General features: G+C 40.7%; 2 protein-coding genes across 4 annotated transcripts; one reads left to right on the plus strand and one right to left on the minus strand.

The window, feature by feature from the left end:
• The first annotated feature begins 491 nt into the window (after positions 1-491).
• On the plus strand, positions 492-10,293 carry znf143a (zinc finger protein 143a). 3 transcript variants are annotated; one of them, XM_053237858.1, is made up of 16 exons: positions 492-661; positions 2,480-2,619; positions 2,710-2,787; positions 2,894-2,977; positions 3,076-3,204; positions 5,028-5,221; positions 5,339-5,398; positions 5,497-5,610; positions 5,914-5,989; positions 6,546-6,671; positions 6,765-6,944; positions 7,043-7,267; positions 7,640-7,764; positions 7,843-8,001; positions 8,213-8,317; positions 10,036-10,293. In XM_053237858.1, exons 2-16 carry the CDS (start codon positions 2,526-2,528, stop codon positions 10,117-10,119), a joined length of 1,833 nt encoding a protein of 610 aa, XP_053093833.1. In that variant the 5' UTR covers positions 492-661; positions 2,480-2,525; the 3' UTR covers positions 10,120-10,293. The 3 variants fall into 3 exon arrangements, with proteins under 3 accessions (XP_053093833.1, XP_053093832.1, XP_026786137.3); XM_053237857.1 differs by having other exon boundaries at positions 2,476-2,619; positions 10,036-10,292; XM_026930336.3 differs by having other exon boundaries at positions 493-661; positions 2,476-2,619; positions 7,879-8,001; positions 10,036-10,290.
• Positions 10,294-15,479: 5,186 nt separating this feature from the next.
• On the minus strand, positions 15,480-16,451 carry LOC113536785 (hydroxycarboxylic acid receptor 2-like). The gene has a single exon (XM_026930925.1). The coding sequence runs from the start codon at positions 16,449-16,451 to the stop codon at positions 15,480-15,482; it is 972 nt and encodes a 323-aa protein (XP_026786726.1).

Raw genomic sequence — 16,451 nt, forward strand, 5'->3', positions numbered from 1 at the left:
ATTTTGGAGCGTGGCTGTGGGGATTTGTGTTCATTCAGCTGCAAGAGCATTAGTGAGGTCAGGCGCTGAGGAGGTCTGGGGTTCAGTCGGTATTCCAGTTCATCCCAGAGGTGTTCAGCAGGGTCTGGGCTCTGTGCAGGACACTCGAGTTCTTCCACTCCAAACTTAACTCACTATGTCTTCATGGAGCTCGCTTTGTGCACAGGGACATTGTCATGCTGGAACAGGTTTGAGCCTCTTAGTTCCAGTGAAGGGAAACTGTAATGCTACAGCATCCAGAGCCATTCTATACAATTGTGTGTATCCATCTTTGTGGCTACAGTTTGGGGAAGAACCTCATATGGGTGTAATGATCAGGTGTGCACATATTATCTCTTACTATCTACTAATAATATTTTCATTCCTTTGTTTTATGTGCCTAGATTATCCGCTAGGCTGCTCATCCTCCGTGCCTACAGGGGGCGCTGTGTGACTCCTGAACAGGTCAATAAAGCGCGATTAGGCGTCAGAAAGAAGAAGTACCTTTTCTATTTATTTATTTATTTTTCTCCCAGTGCACGAGACATGGATTAATGCAAGAAAGGCTAGAAGCTAGACTTTGGAGCTGGATAACTACACACATGCGTCCTGCTGCAGAGGAATTTCCTGAATCCTGATCAAGGTTAGTGTGTTTTAATGTTGTTGCTGTTGTTGTTGTTGGTGTAGCGACCCTCAGACTCCGGGTTTTGTCAGCAGAGTGCACAGCGGTAACTATAGCAACCTGAGGTGACGTTTTCACAGAGCTGCTGTTTAGTAGAGGAGTGCTGTGGATTAGCATGAAGCGGATCCGCAGTGAGGTTCTGTCCTCTAGTGTTAGCTAGCTTTTACTGTCCTCTAGTGTTAGCTAGATTTTACTGTCCCCTAGTGTTAGCTAGATTTTACTGTCCCCTAGTGTTAGCTAGATTTTACTGTCCCCTAGTGTTAGCTAGATTTTACTGTCCCCTAGTGTTAGCTAGATTTTACTGTCCCCTAGTGTTAGCTAGATTTTACTGTCCCCTAGTGTTAGCTAGCTTTTACTGTCCCCTAGTGTTAGCTAGCTTTTACTGTCCCCTAGTGTTAGCTAGCTTTTACTGTCCCCTAGTGTTAGCTAGCTTTTACTGTCCCCTAGTGTTAGCTAGATTTTACTGTCCCCTAGTGTTAGCTAGCTTTTACTGTACTCTAGTGTTAGCTAGCTTTTACTGTACTCTAGTGTTAGCTAGCTTTTACTGTACTCTAGTGTTAGCTAGCTTTTACTGTACTCTAGTGTTAGCTAGATTTTACTGTCCCCTAGTGTTAGCTAGCTTTTACTGTCCCCTAGTGTTAGCTAGCTTTTACTGTCCCCTAGTGTTAGCTAGCTTTTACTGTCCTCTAGTGTTAGCTAGATTTTACTGTCCCCTAGTGTTAGCTAGATTTTACTGTACTCTAGTGTTAGCTAGCTTTTACTGTCCTCTAGTGTTAGCTAGCTTTTACTGTCCCCTAGTGTTAGCTAGCTTTTACTGTCCTCTAGTGTTAGCTAGATTTTACTGTCCCTTAGTGTTAGCTAGATTTTACTGTCCTCTAGTGTTAGCTAGATTTTACTGTCCCTTAGTGTTAGCTAGATTTTACTGTCTCCTAGTGTTAGCTAGCTTTTACTGTCCTCTAGTGTTAGCTAGCTTTTACTGTCCCCTGGTGTTAGCTAGATTTTAAAGTGGTTACAGTAACAATTAGCTGTCTGTCTGTCTCCTATTTGTCTCTATCTGTTCATCTATCTATATATCTGCCTGTCTGTCTCTGTCCATCTGCCAATGTATCGCTGTGTGTCTGTTTTTCTGTCTGTCCATCTATTTATCTGTCCATCTGTCCACACATCTGTCTTTCTATCTATGTATCTGCCTGTCAGTCTCTGTATCTGTTCATCTATCCATCTGTCTGTCCATCAGTCTGTCTGTTTCTGTCTATCTGTTTGTCTGTCCATCTATCTGTGTATCTATATATCTGTTTGTTTGTTTGTTTGTCTGTCCGTCTCTTAATCTGTCTGTTTGTATGTCTGTTCCTCAGTCCTTCATTCTGTCTGTTGCCCATCAATCTGCCTACCTATTTATCTGTCTGTTTGTCCAACCATCTTTCTTTCTTTCTTTTTTTCTTTCTTTCTATGTATCTGTCTGCCACCCATCTATCTGTCTATCTATTTATTTGTTTGTCTCTGTATCTGTTCATCAATTCATCTCTGTCCTTCAGTCTGTCATCATGTTTATCTATCTATCTATCTATCTATCTATCTATCCAGTGATAGTTCAGTTCAGCAATATGGCAGTTGATTGTGTTTAATGAGTTAAGCAAACTGATTAAAATATGATCTATCTATCTCTACATACATACACTTAAGTAATAAACCCCCCCCCCCCCCCCTCTCGCTCTCTCTCTCTCTCTCTGTTTTGCATCTCTTATTCTGATGCTCTCTCATCTGCGATGTGATAGACAGCTGGATTATCCGTGCTGCTGCGGGACTGATTGCTGGCAGCGGCACCATGCTGCTGGCTACAGTAAACCAGGGAGGAGCAGAATTCCCACATGGGCGAGATGATGCTCAGAGCTTCACTCTGTGCCTCGGTGACTTTTCAGGTCAGTAGTGAAACTTCAGCACGTTTATTCTGACTGAGTTCTGTGGCTGTGCTTTGGCTTCATCAAGGCTTTTTGCTGCTTATGTCACAGACGATCAGTACACAGACAGCTTGGAGGCTGTGACTCTGACAGACGGCTCGACTGCATATATTCAGCGTAATACTCAAGGTACTGAAGCATGATCAGCTTTAGGTAGCAACACTGAAGTCGTAAGGTTAGTAAAATTAACCAGAAAGTGTGTTTTAAATCCGTAATGTTTTTCTCTTTGCCTAAGATGGGAGTGTACTGGAGGGGCAGGTTTTCCAACTGGATGATGGTGCTACTGCTTACATTCAGCATATTGCTATACAAAATGGAGGTGTGTATGTAACACATGCTTTAAGATTTGTGTTTAAATCTGTAATTGTTTAACATCATTTCCTGTTATGCATCAATTTCCTTCCTTCTTGTTCCTAGATGAGCCCAGTGGATGGTCAGGTGCTGCTACGAGTGACGCTGTGGAAGGCGAGAGTCTGAGTCTGGAGGCTGGACAAGCCGTGCAGCTGGAAGATGGAAGCACTGCTTACGTACATCACATACCAAAAGGTATGTATTTCTGTATTAAAATATTTCTCAGAGTCAGGATTTTCCTAGACAGAGAGTCCATATTTCCCTCAACAGCACGACAGAATTTTCCTGGATGGCAAGTCAAAATTTTCCTCAGCAATGAGTCAGTTTTCACCCCCCGAGACGCCGAGGCAGAGTGTTTCCCCCAGACGCCGAGGCAGAGCGTTTCCCCCCAGACGCCGAGGCAGAGCGTTTCCCCCCAGACGCCGAGGCAGAGCGTTTCCCCCCAGACGCCGAGGCAGAGCGTTTCCCCCAGACGCCGAGGCAGAGCGTTTCCCCCAGACGCCGAGGCAGAGCGTTTCCCCCAGACGCCGAGGCAGAGCGTTTCCCCCAGACGCCGAGGCAGAGCGTTTCCCCCAGACGCCGAGGCAGAGCGTTTCCCCCAGACGCCGAGGCAGAGTGTTTCCCCCAGACACCGAGGCAGAGTGTTTCCCCCAGACTCAGAGGCAGAATTTTCCTACATGTCAAGTCAAAATTTTCCTCAGCAATGAGTCAGTTTTCACCCCCCCAGACGCTGAGGCAGAGTGTTTCCCCCAGAAGTCGAAGTCCTACATGTCAAGTCAAAATTTTTCTCAGCAATGAGTCAGTTTACACCGCCCAGACGCCAAGTCAGTTTACACCGCCCAGACGCCAAGTCAGTTTACACCGCCCAGACGCCAAGTCAGTTTACACCCCCCAGACGCCAAGTCAGTTTACACCCCCCAGACGCCAAGTCAGTTTACACCCCCCAGACGCCGAAGTAGATTGTTTTCCCCCAGATGCCGGGGCAGAGCGTTTTCTCCCAGACGCCGAGGCAGAGCGTTTCCCCCCAGACGCCAAGGCAGAGCGTTTCCCCCCAGACGCCAAGGCAGAGCGTTTCCCTCCCAGACGCCGAGGCAGAGCGTTTCCCCCCAGACGCCGAGGCAGAGCGGTCCCCCCCCCAGACGCCGAGGCAGAGCGTTCCCCCCCCCAGACGCCGAGGCAGAGCATTCCCCCCCCCCCAGACGCCGAGGCAGAGCATTTCCCCCCCCCCAGACGCCGAGGCAGAGCGTTTCCCTCCCAGACGCCGGGGCAGAGCGTTCCCCCCCCCCAGACGCCGAGGCAGAGCGTTTCCCCCCCCAGACGCTGAGGCAGAGCGTTTCCCCCCCCCCCAGACGCCGAGGCAGAGCGTTTCCCCCCCCCCAGACGCCGAGGCAGAGCGTTTCCCCCCCCCAGACGCCGAGGCAGAGCGTTTCCCCCCCCCCAGACGCCGAGGCAGAGCGTTTCCCCCCCCCCAGACTCCAAGGCAGAGCGTTTCCCCCCCCCCAGACTCCGAGGCAGAGCGTTTCCCCCCCCCAGACTCCGAGGCAGAGCGTTTCCCCCCCCAGACGCCGAGGCAGAGCGTTTCCCCCCCCCAGACGCCGAGGCAGAGCGTTTCCCCCCCCCAGACGCCGAGGCAGAGCGTTTCCCCCCAGACGCCGAGGCAGAGCGTTTCCCCCCAGACGCCGAGGCAGAGCGTTTCCCCCCAGACGCCGAGGCAGAATTTTCCTTGACCCTGAGTCTAAATCTTTCTAGGTGCTGAGTCTGAATTTCCCACATTGCAATTCAGAACTTTTAAGACTTTGAGTCAGTATTTTCCTTGATGCAGGAGCTGAGTCAGAATTTTCTAGAGTGAAAATTTTACTAGACAGAGATTCAGAAATTTCAAAAGTGCAAAAGTCTCACAGTGAAACTTAGCAGAAGACGATAATGAGCAGACAGACTGTTGTAAATTATGGAATCTCTAGTTTATACCCCAGTCACTTATCACAACATTGTAAGTGAGATCTGTGTCCTGTTTTCAGAGGTGTATGATTCCCCTGCGCTCCAGGCAGTGCAGCTAGAGGACGGCTCCACCGCCTTCATTCAGCATGCGGTGCAGATGTCGCAGTCAGATACAATTCTGGCCATCCAGGAAAGTGACGCAGTGTCTGATCTGCCTCTCGAGGGAATCACAGACCCTGGGACTGTCACTGTGCTGGAACAGTACACCACTAAGGTAACATCCACATGCAGGTTTTTTTTGGTTTACGACGTTCAAATTGTAACACATGAATGAAATAATGAAAGAATTAATCTCTCAGTGATGTACTGAAATGTGTCCTGGTCTTCACAGATAGAAGAAATGAAACCTTATGCAAACTCTGGCTTGCTCACAAATGAAAATGTAGTGCAGGTATGTGAAGGTAACTACAGGAATCCCACTTCCCACCAAAAATATTTTAAAATGATACATAAAGATTTTAACCTAATTTGGAATTTTTCTTTCTTCAGATCGTTTTTCCGAGTCAGGATGTCCATCACGATGTACAGCAGCCTGAAGAGAAATCATTTCAGTGCAGCTATGAAGGATGTGGCAAACTTTACACCACAGCGTATCACCTCAAGGTGTGTGGATACATCAGTTCTGTGATTTTTTAAAAAAAAATTTATTTTGTAAAACGTGTCGTTCTTTAATAAATTAAAACTTGTTACTGTTTGCAAATTGCTACGTTATAAGCGGAATAAACTACTTCGCTGTAACGTGCTGTTGTAGGAAAATAATCAAGGCGGTAACAATAACTGGATTGCTCACGTGCAACATGTGCTGTTGACTCATCTCTTAGTAGTAGAATAACACATTTGAACCCTTTTTTAATTTTTATTTATTTATTTATTTATTTTTTAAAAGGTCTACTTGTGTTTCATCAGGTACATGGAAGAGTACACACAGGTGACAAGCCTTACTGTTGTGACAAACCCGGCTGTGAAAAAAAGTTTGCAACAGGTAACATCCTGCAGTTTTTTTTTAGACTCAAACATCCCTAAACATGTCATTTTAAACCATTACAAATGATCAGTGTTGAATATAAAATTGTGTAATGTATTTAATACTTGAAAAATACTAAATAAAATAGGCTTAGTCACATCTCTACACCTTTAATTAAAAATGCCAGGATTGATGTATGATCATTCGTCATATTTCAGCAAAATGAACAAATCCTTGAATGAATCGAAGTGAATCATTTAACTTTACTGACTCAAATGATTCAAGCCACTGAAAAGATTTAAAGAGGTGAGGTTTTGGAGCCTGAGCTCATGTGTAGCTCCTCCTACAAATCAGCCTTATATACAAGTGATAACAAGTTTGACTCAGAAACATAATTCTGTGTGTATGATCTATATAATCAGAATCAGAGCATTCAAGATGAGATAAACAGGTGATGTGAAAATTATTATATGCATTATTATCAGTACATTAGCAGTTTCAATTCTAATAATAATAATAATGATGTTAAAATGACGTACAGTGTGGTTGAAGCTGTAAATTTGTCGTTATTTAGGCCACGGCTTGAAAAGCCACATGAGGACACACACTGGTGAAAAACCCTACTGCTGCACAGAAGTGAACTGCACAAAATCTTTCAAGAACTCAGGAGACCTCCAAAAGCACATCCGAATCCACACAGGTAGAATTATTGCGTTATAATTAGAATATAATCCGGCGTGTGGTCTGTTTCTGATATTAGAGTAACGAGTGTAGCTGAACTTTGACCTTTCAGGAGAAAAGCCCTTTCTTTGTCCGTACGAAGGCTGCGGTCGGTCTTTCAGAACCTCCAACATTTGCAAGGTGCACATGCGCACACACACAGGCGAGAAGCCGTACCACTGCTCCGAGCCAGGCTGCAACCGGGCCTTCGCCAGTGCAACCAACTACAAAAACCACAGCAGGATCCACACTGGTATTCTAGCGTTTTAGATTCAAATCTGTAAAACATACACCATTCTCATCTTCCCCATCAAAAGGCTTAAAATATTATTTCTCCTTTTTTGTCCTCAGGCGAAAGACCGTACGTTTGCACCATTCCTGGCTGTGACAAGCGCTTCACCGAGTACTCGAGTCTGTACAAGCATCAAGTGGTTCACACGCCCTGTAAACCGTATGAGTGCAGCCACTGTGGGAAGACCTACAAGCAGATCTCCACGCTGGCCCTGCACAAGCGCACAGCACACGACGACTCGGAGCCCATCGAGGAAGAGCACGAGGACTACGAGCCTCCCGCCGGTCAGCAAGTGTTACATTGAATTTGAAAAATTGAAAACAATTTTGACGCAGCAGCTCAGTAACACTTAAATAATTATATCTCTATCTGTCTAGAGTTCAGATTAATTTTTTTTTTTTTAATTGACTTATCATGGCTGTCTTGATTAGCTAAATAACAGGGCCACCATCAGCCAATCAGCTTTCACCAGTCGGTTGACAGGGTTAGCATTAAGCAATCGATGCAAAACATTGTAGTGTTTTGTCTAATTTCGCAACAGCCTGCCACTGGGGGTGCTTGGACCCCGCAGATCGCCACTCGCAGCCATAATTTAAAAATGTATAACTGATTTCTAAGCAAGCTCTTGTGAGTGTTTATTTCCACTCTTCACTCAGAAGCCATCGATGATCCCTGCCTGAACAGAACGTCGGCGGAAAGTGTAGCACCCTGCTCAGACATGACCTCTGACCTCTCAGAGCAGGAGCAGGTCGCCCTCGTGACACCGGATGACGCTCATCAGGTTTGAATCTGTAATTATTAATCATGTTTAAGGTCGCTGTGCCGGTTAAAGATTATATGAGGTTTGTTTTTATTTTAGATGTATGTTTCTAAAGACGGAAACCTGTCATTACAGGAAGTTGGCTATACGATCACCATGGTAACGCATGATGGCAACATGCTCACCCTCCCAGCCAATGAGTCTGTACTGTCCTCTGCTAAAGTCACCATGGTAACCGCTGACAGCACAGAGGGACAGGTGGGCGTGGTCATTGGTCATTTATGATCGGTTGTATGTATAAGGAGCAGATAAAGAAGCAACAAGACATTTTGTGTGTTTGTGTGTTTCATGTAGATGTTGCTGAAGTAATAATAATGATCTCATTATGAAATGAAATTGGGCTTCTGTCCTCCTGATTGTTTATTATCCTAATTACCTGCTGCATTCGGTGTGTGTGTTTCATCTGCAGATGACTATCGTATCACCAGCTTCTTTACAGACCAAACAGGAAGCAGTGCTTCCACACCCAGTTACCCTTCTGGCCACATCTAATGGAAGACAAGTTGCTGTGGAGGTAAAATTGCATCACAGTTTGCTGACACGATGCATTAATGTCGTAATCCATTACGTGATGAGGAGCTTCTTTATCTCTCGTTTCTTCCGAGTCATGGATTATCGAACGCTTAAGGCAAACCACTACAAGTGAATAAGGTCATTTTTCTTTTTAAAACAATACATATCACAGTTTATCTTTGCCAGTGGATTGCTGATATGATTTTTATCCACCACAAATTTGTCCTTTTATATGCAAATGTGGCTGTGTAAATATGCATAAATTTGCATACATTATAAAACAAAAAACCTACTCCTTAGATGACGTTAGAGTTAAAATATTCACAGCAGTTTAAAATACACAGCAGTTTGCTGGAATATCTTGTTTCATTCTTGTTTAATCAAGAATATACCATGCGCTGTTTAAAAAAGTTATTAATATTTTGAGAGGTTCCTCAGTAATTAGCTTTTCAGTAGGGATAGGAATAAACGTGTACCTTTTGATAAATCATCCTGAGATGTTTGGTCCAGAAAAAAAGGAAGAAAAAATATTTTTGGGAATTATTTTAAAAAATAAATTTATACATATCATGTATTTTCACACTAGTAAGTGTTGTTTGTACGGTTAATAAAAGAAACTGATATTATATCATAGTGACACTTGCTATTTATAGCAGGAAACAAGCTTTTCAGTGATATTATAATAACATGACGAGTTAGTGCAAAGTGGGCGGAGCTTAAAGCCTTCTTTAAAGGCTAACTTTCAGATTATATGCTGCTCATGATTTGATAAAGAAACAGTGAAATAAATTTATTACTGCTGAGTTTTTGGACATTATTTATTACTAAAGCTTAAGAGAAGAAACGTTATAGATGTATTTAAACACATCATTTCTACCTATAGTGTTTATTCTTAAAGAGGACAGTCGTGTGACATCAGTGATGCGGACATTTTGTTTGTCCCTGCTTAAAGATTCATGAATCATGATAACTTACTGAAATAACAAGTAACTGGAGTTTCATGATGTGATTATTGGCGTATTTCTCACTTACATTAGCACCTATTTAAGGTGTGAAGTTCTTTTATTTAGAGTTGAAACAGAGCAGTTTTTAAATTCACACCTAATCGAGGTCGTCATTAAAGGTGTTGAACTTCAAAAGCCATCCTAGAGTTCAGAAAGTGTTGACAACAAACATGTTGCGTCATGTAGGAATTGTATTTTTAAAGCTGTATGGTGTATATACACTTTAGGCCAAGGCTTTTAATGGTCTTAACAGCAAATCATTGGTCAGAAAATGAGCACGAATTAAACAAATGCACTCCTGAGAGCTCCTGTGCTAGAAACAGGGAAATTCACTTCTATAGTCTTCTTGTATGCAAAGTTAAACTCATGATAATGATTAGAATGTTTGATGTAAAATTCAAACTAACACTGGGTGTCTGGGTGTACAACATTTTCCAAAAATATCTTCTGGGATGTTTTTTTTAGTCATTATTTGGTTATCTGCCACACATGATGCAGCCCACTGAGGACCACAAGGCTTAAACATTTAAAGAAACTAATTGATATTATAAATAACTAATTCTTGCTCATTTCCTGACCAATGATTTGTTGTTAAGACCATTAAAAGATTAATATTTTGCCATTTTGGGCTTGGCCCTTTTTTTTTTTCTTTTCTTTTATTTTTTTGTTATTTATTATTACTAATGGTCAGTTTGGCTGACGTTCTTTCGTGCAGCTGAGTGATGAGTTGACGCTGGAGGAAGCTCTGAGAATCGCATCGACTATACAGCAAGGAGCCACAACAGACCTGGAACATTAACTCTGATGAAAACACTACATTTTGTGTGTCTGATTTTGCTCCAATGTTTGGACTATTTCCTAGATCTTCCTGTTTACATTCATATTTTTGATAATGTGTGTGTGAAAGATCAGAAAGGCTGTGTGCAGTAAAATAAAGAACTTTATAAAACCTTATAAAAAATCTGTTGCTTCTGTTGTGAAGAGCTCCCTAGAGAATACTGAGATCTGTCCTATTCAGAGATAATGTATGTTTGATAATAGACTGATTTCTAAGGAAAGGAAAAATGAAGAGAGCAGATAAGACATGTCCAGGTGTGATTACCTAAATGAAGAACCTTGAAGATCCTTTGTATTTAAACAACATTAAGATGAGCAAAACTATAGAAAAATGATTGATTGGGTTTTCATGTGGCAAGAAATTGCCAGGCAATTGATTCTGCAGTGCAATTTCTAGTTGAAAAAAAAAAATAATAATAATTCTCCAAAATACACCTGGTGACTTTTACTTGCCCCAGTGACTTAATGAAAAACAAGTACTTAATGAACTGAAGCATAGAGCAAGCCCTGAGGTGTGAAGAAATAAAAAGTAAAATACAAACTACACATACATAAACAAACAAATGTTTGAAATTAATATATTGTTAAAAAAAAAAAGCAATTGACAATGAAAATTTATAATTCAGCTCGTCATGTCTGACTCATCACATCAAATAAACCTTATACATCTTTCCCAAAATTGATTTTTTTTACTTTAATGTAAAATAAAAAAATAAAAACTATGTTTTTGCATATCAAAATATTTGTGTCTAAATGAAATAATAAAGCAAAAGATACTCATCATTAAATTATTTTCAATAATATTGCTCTTTATTACTTTTTAAACCTAATTTTTTATACTATATTTTGATTTATAATTGTAATTTATGTAATTTATAAATGTAATACATATTTGTTTATTTTATTTTATAATTTGTGTAAATTATACATTTATAATCCAGTTTATAATTGTTTGTTATTAATATATCAATTCTTCATTTCTGTTTACTGAATTCAGTTACTATTCATTTATTTGATCCTTTATATCATTTATACATTTATGATGCAATTTATTATTGGATTTTTTTATCCTATTTTTTCCTGATGGGACGTCATCATGCATCATCAAGTCTCTGTAGAGTTTATTGTTCTCTGATGAGCTACTGTGGTCACATGACTGCCCCGCCCACTGCCTGTACCCTATTAAAAACACACCACATTTCAAATTCACTGTCATTGCAGAGGGTGTGTGATTATAAGACACTGATGCATATCAGCAAGCATGAATGTTAATATTAACTTCAAAACTTAATGACTATTTCTCATCAGAGAGCATGTATTTATTTAAATAGTTGTTATTTAGGGCTCGGCTTGAAAAGCCACATGAGGACACACACTGGTGAAAAACCCTACTGCTGCACAGAAGTGAACTGCACAAAATCTTTCAAGAACTCAGGAGACCTCCAAAAGCACATCCGAATCCACACAGGTAGAATTATTGCGTTATAATTAGAATATAAACCGGCGTGTGGTCTGTTTCTGATATTTGAGTAATGAGTGTAGCTGAACTTTGACCTTTCAGGAGAAAAGCCCTTTCTTTGTCCGTACGAAGGCTGCGGTCGGTCTTTCAGAACCTCCAACATTTGCAAGGTGCACATGCGCACACACACAGGCGAGAAGCCGTACCACTGCTCCGAGCCAGGCCGCAACCGGGCCTTCGCCAGTGCAACCAACTACAAAAACTACAACTACACCAACTACACAGCAGGATCCACACTGGTATTCTAGCGTTTTAGATTCAAATCTGTAAAACATACACCATTCTCATCTTCCCCATCAAAAGGCATTATTATTATTATTATTATTATTACTACTTCAGTCCTTTCAGAGGCTGGATTCACAAGTGCAAATGTCTTCATCATTCAGACAATTCGAAGCCTTTCTTGGTAGATGTTGATGCTTCAGAGAATGGCATAGGTGTGGTCCTCTCGTAATGACATGGTAACCTTTCTATTCCAGCAAGAGATTATGATGTAGGAAATGGAGAACTGCTATAAATTAGAGCAGCATTAGAAGAAGGGAGGGACTGGTTAGAGGGAGCTGAAAATCCATTCCTGATCTTCACTGTGACCTTGAACATGTGAAATCAGCAAAGAGACTAAAACCACATCAAGGCAAATCAAATCAAGTGGGTTTTTATCTAGCCAGATGGGTACATTTCTTCACCAGGTTCAAGTTCACCTGTACTTATCGCCCGTGCTTGAAGAACACATTAGCCAATTCCTTGACCAGACCTCATGACGATTTGCATGAACAAGATAATGACCAAACTATCCTGCTACAATTCTGTATTGTTGCCATCATCAAGTGGGAAATCATACAAGACATAGAAAGGCCCAAGAGGAAGAACCTGCGAATAAGAGAAGAACAACCAGTGAGCAGCAATTCTGCAGGTGGAAATGCCTTTACCATGATACCTATCAATATAGAAATAATTTGTTTTAAATTTGTTCCAAGTCAAATTTCTCATCAACTATAACTGCACATAAATTTTGTATTAAAAAGGTTTGTTTTTCTTATAGTTCTTGATGATCAGCTCGTGTTGAAAAAGCCTAACCACTGACAGGAGTTATTAGCTATAGCTGTAAATCCTTATTTACATTGCATCGGTTGCTTTGCATGTAACAATGTTTACCCGTATTACAATAAAGGATAATACACATGACTTGTCATTGTATTCACTGGCTATAAAACTGTGAAATGTAAATCAGATGTGTTGAATGAAGTAGCTAAACTCTGCAGTGCCTTAGTCCTCCAGGACTGGAGTTTGACACTCACGTCTTATCCAATGGAAGACCACAGATCTGAGCAGATTTGCATATTCATAATTGAATGGCTCAAACAAAAAAATATTTGAATTATACATTCTACTCACCTAATCAGCAAAGGAAATTATATGGTTGGAACTGATGCTTGATGTTTTGTGAGGAGCTGACTTAATCTTATAAAGGAGATGAAGTTTAGCTGTGATGCAAGCTACTGTTAAGAGTTTTATCTGATTTGGAAAAAGGTAAAGCTTAAGTCTCATCTTCAAAATCAACTCCTTATACTTAATATCTTATTCATTTAGTCATCATCAGTACTGGAATAGTAGGTCGCCATGCACTCACACATTCACACCCTCATTCTCAACGCAAATCAGAGTCACCAGTCTACTACCTACTGCCATACTTTTGGGAGGTGGGAGGAAATTGGAGAACCTGGAGCAAACCCATGCCCTTGTACCAACCTTGAAACATTTGTTTTTCACTGATCTGGATTTTACTGCCTTGTTTAAGCAAATTTGAAATCATCTCATAATAAATCCAGGGTGTCCCAAAAGTATGTTTGCCAGCACCACTTCGGTTGTGCCTTCATCAGTGGACTTCATGCTTCCAGTCTTTTTGAATTTGTTAAAATTTTGGCAACAGTGTCGTGTGTGATGTGCTGGCCATGTTTCCTGTTAAAGTCCATCACAACCTTGAGACAGCTTCCCGATCCAGCCATGAGAATGATCTCAATACGTTCTTCTTTTGTCAAAGACATTCTTAAAGGCTATTTGAAAAAAAAATATATATATATAAACTAAGTATAAAAAATTTTGGAAGACATTTTGCTGAAAAGTGTTACTTTCCCTTATGTATGGAGACTTTTGAGACTGTACATACACTACATGGACATGAAATAATGACTTCTACAACCCCAATCTTTTATAATTCAGTCTCTCCAGACTCTGCTGCTGATGTTTTCATTAAAATCATGGGAAACAATGTGAGCTGTTCTCCAGCTGCAAAGAGCACACTATTACACCAAGTGATAAGATAAACTGTGTAGTACTCAGTTTTATATTTAACTTTCAATAGCATTCAGATATTACAAAAATAACAAATCGTTATTTAATTTCAAATAAGAGGAAAATACAATATAATATAAATATAAGGCAGACTTCAATTAATATATATTGTTTTACAGTGCATAGCCCAATATGTGTCCCATCATGAGCGATCTTCTATTACCAGAACACACACACACACACACACACACACACTTATTTGTTAACGTGTGCATTAATTTTTTTCATGCACACGCAAAAATACACTATTTTCTAATGTTTTAGACTGTGATTGTTACTTTTGAGTGATCCTTGTCTATTTTTCATACAGAATCTGTATTTTAAGACAAATATCAACTTTTGGTCTGAAAAGACAGTATGGTTTATGTATACACGTGTCCTCACCAACCACAGATGACCTTTAGAAGAGATGTCCTCTGTTTTTATAACTTATCCTGAATTTATAGAGGTCACGGAAGGTTTAATGGGACATTTTGTCAGACAGAAAAGTAGATAATTAATATCAAATCATCAAGTTCAAACGAAAACAAAATGTGTCCAACTTATAGAATAATAGTTAATTGGTGTAGAAGCCAAATGTGACGTTAGCACCATATTTAATATTCCGGACAAAGACATTGCATCTTATTGCTAATAAAATGGACAAAAAGGACATCAAAACTGTAAATGAATGAAATTATACTCCATTGGTTAAGAATATATGGAACAGATCAGACCTGCTTATGTCTTTTCTTCTTCAGGAGTTGCAAATTTGATGTTTAATGTTTAAAAAACAAGTCTCACAAAGTTGGGAAGCGTGTGCTAAAAAATAGATAAGCAGAAGGAGGACTAAATCTGGTGGCCTTTTGCACTCTCAACCAAAAAAATCAGCTGAATTTGGATGATTTTTTTTTTTAAAAATCCTGTATGCTTATGGAATCTATTTTTCTCTTTCAATTTTCAATTGTATTTGCTTACATGCATTCATGCTTACATTAAATAAAGGGTTAATAAACTACCTACAAAATGATCAGCTTTCACAAGCAGTGTTAAGTTGGTTACTAGTGCACAAGTACAATTTTTCATCTCATGGCTTCTTACTCTGGAGCACATTGCTTAGAAGGGAAAGTCACTATTTCAAAACATATGGTCCTATAATAATATTTATTGATTCGCATACATGACAAATGTACAAATTGTGTCACTGATGCTATGCTTGGCATGCGATGGTACACTTAGCAAATCAATATGAATTCAGATGTCACATAACGCTGGAATAGACTAATATTGCTTTATAGTATTAATGTAGAGTTTTAAAGAGTTATTATGTTTACTATTTGTTTGGTCCTTCTGTTTCTAACAAAAATGCTAAAAAAGAAATGACGTTTTAACTATCATGACAGTTTGAATTATCACTATAAAAAAGTGCAGTGAGATAAGAGCATTTTTCACATATTTTGCTTAAATTGACTTTAACTGCTTGTTACTGTAGACACACTCATTTCCCCTGACATCTTCTCTTCTTTTTGCCCTGTAAATCTCCTGAAAAATTTCTGTACAGTCCCACTGAATGCAGGAGTGGAAAAGTAGTAAACCAGAGGGTTGAGGGCACTATTGAAATAGGTGAAGCAAACTGAAAAATAAAAAATCAGATTTGCCTCACTGAAGTATGAACACTGTTTGTACCAGATCCTCAGGAACGTAATAGCGACCCGTGAGGCAGTGCTTGGCAAGAAGCAGACAAAAAAGACCATGGCAACGATGAAAATGAAGTGGACGGCCCTCTTGACCTTGCCTGTAGTGTCCATCGTTTTTGTTTTCAGCTGCCATGTAATGCAGGCTGTGCAGAAGATGATGATGCTGCCTGGCACGCAGAACTGGATCACATAGAAGGCGTTGTGCCAGCTTGAAAGTGGATCGCTGTTGAAGCATATGCTAAAACTCCCACACTGGATGCGGCTGCCGACCCTGGAACTGTTTTGCGAGCCCAGCACCTGAGTTGTCATAAGTAAACCCATTGCCCATAGGCCTAAAGAGACCCACATGGCGTACTTCAGGTTCATCCGATTTATTCGATGTAGTGGGTGCACAATCTTCAGGTAGCGGTCCACAGCCACGGCAGTGAGGAAGAAGATGCTGGAGGCCCTGCTGGCTGCCAGGAGGAAGAGCATGATGCTACAGAAAGTGCCTCCGAAGATCCAGTCCTGGCCCTTGATGTAGTAGAAGGCTTTGAATGGCATGAAGAAGAGCACCACTGAGTCGGCCACAGCCAGATGTGCCAGGTAGATGGAGTTTGGCTTCCAGCTGTCCACTTCAAAGGCAAACATAACGAGGGCCAGAATGTTCCCCGTAATGCCAAAAATGAACTCCATGATAAATATAGAGGGTAGTAATTTATCTAAAATAGGGGTCTCAAAAGCACAACAAATCGAAGAGTTTGACAT

Source organism: Pangasianodon hypophthalmus, chromosome 11 (genome assembly GCF_027358585.1).
Source record: "Pangasianodon hypophthalmus isolate fPanHyp1 chromosome 11, fPanHyp1.pri, whole genome shotgun sequence".
Classification (NCBI taxonomy): Eukaryota; Metazoa; Chordata; class Actinopteri; order Siluriformes; family Pangasiidae; genus Pangasianodon; species Pangasianodon hypophthalmus.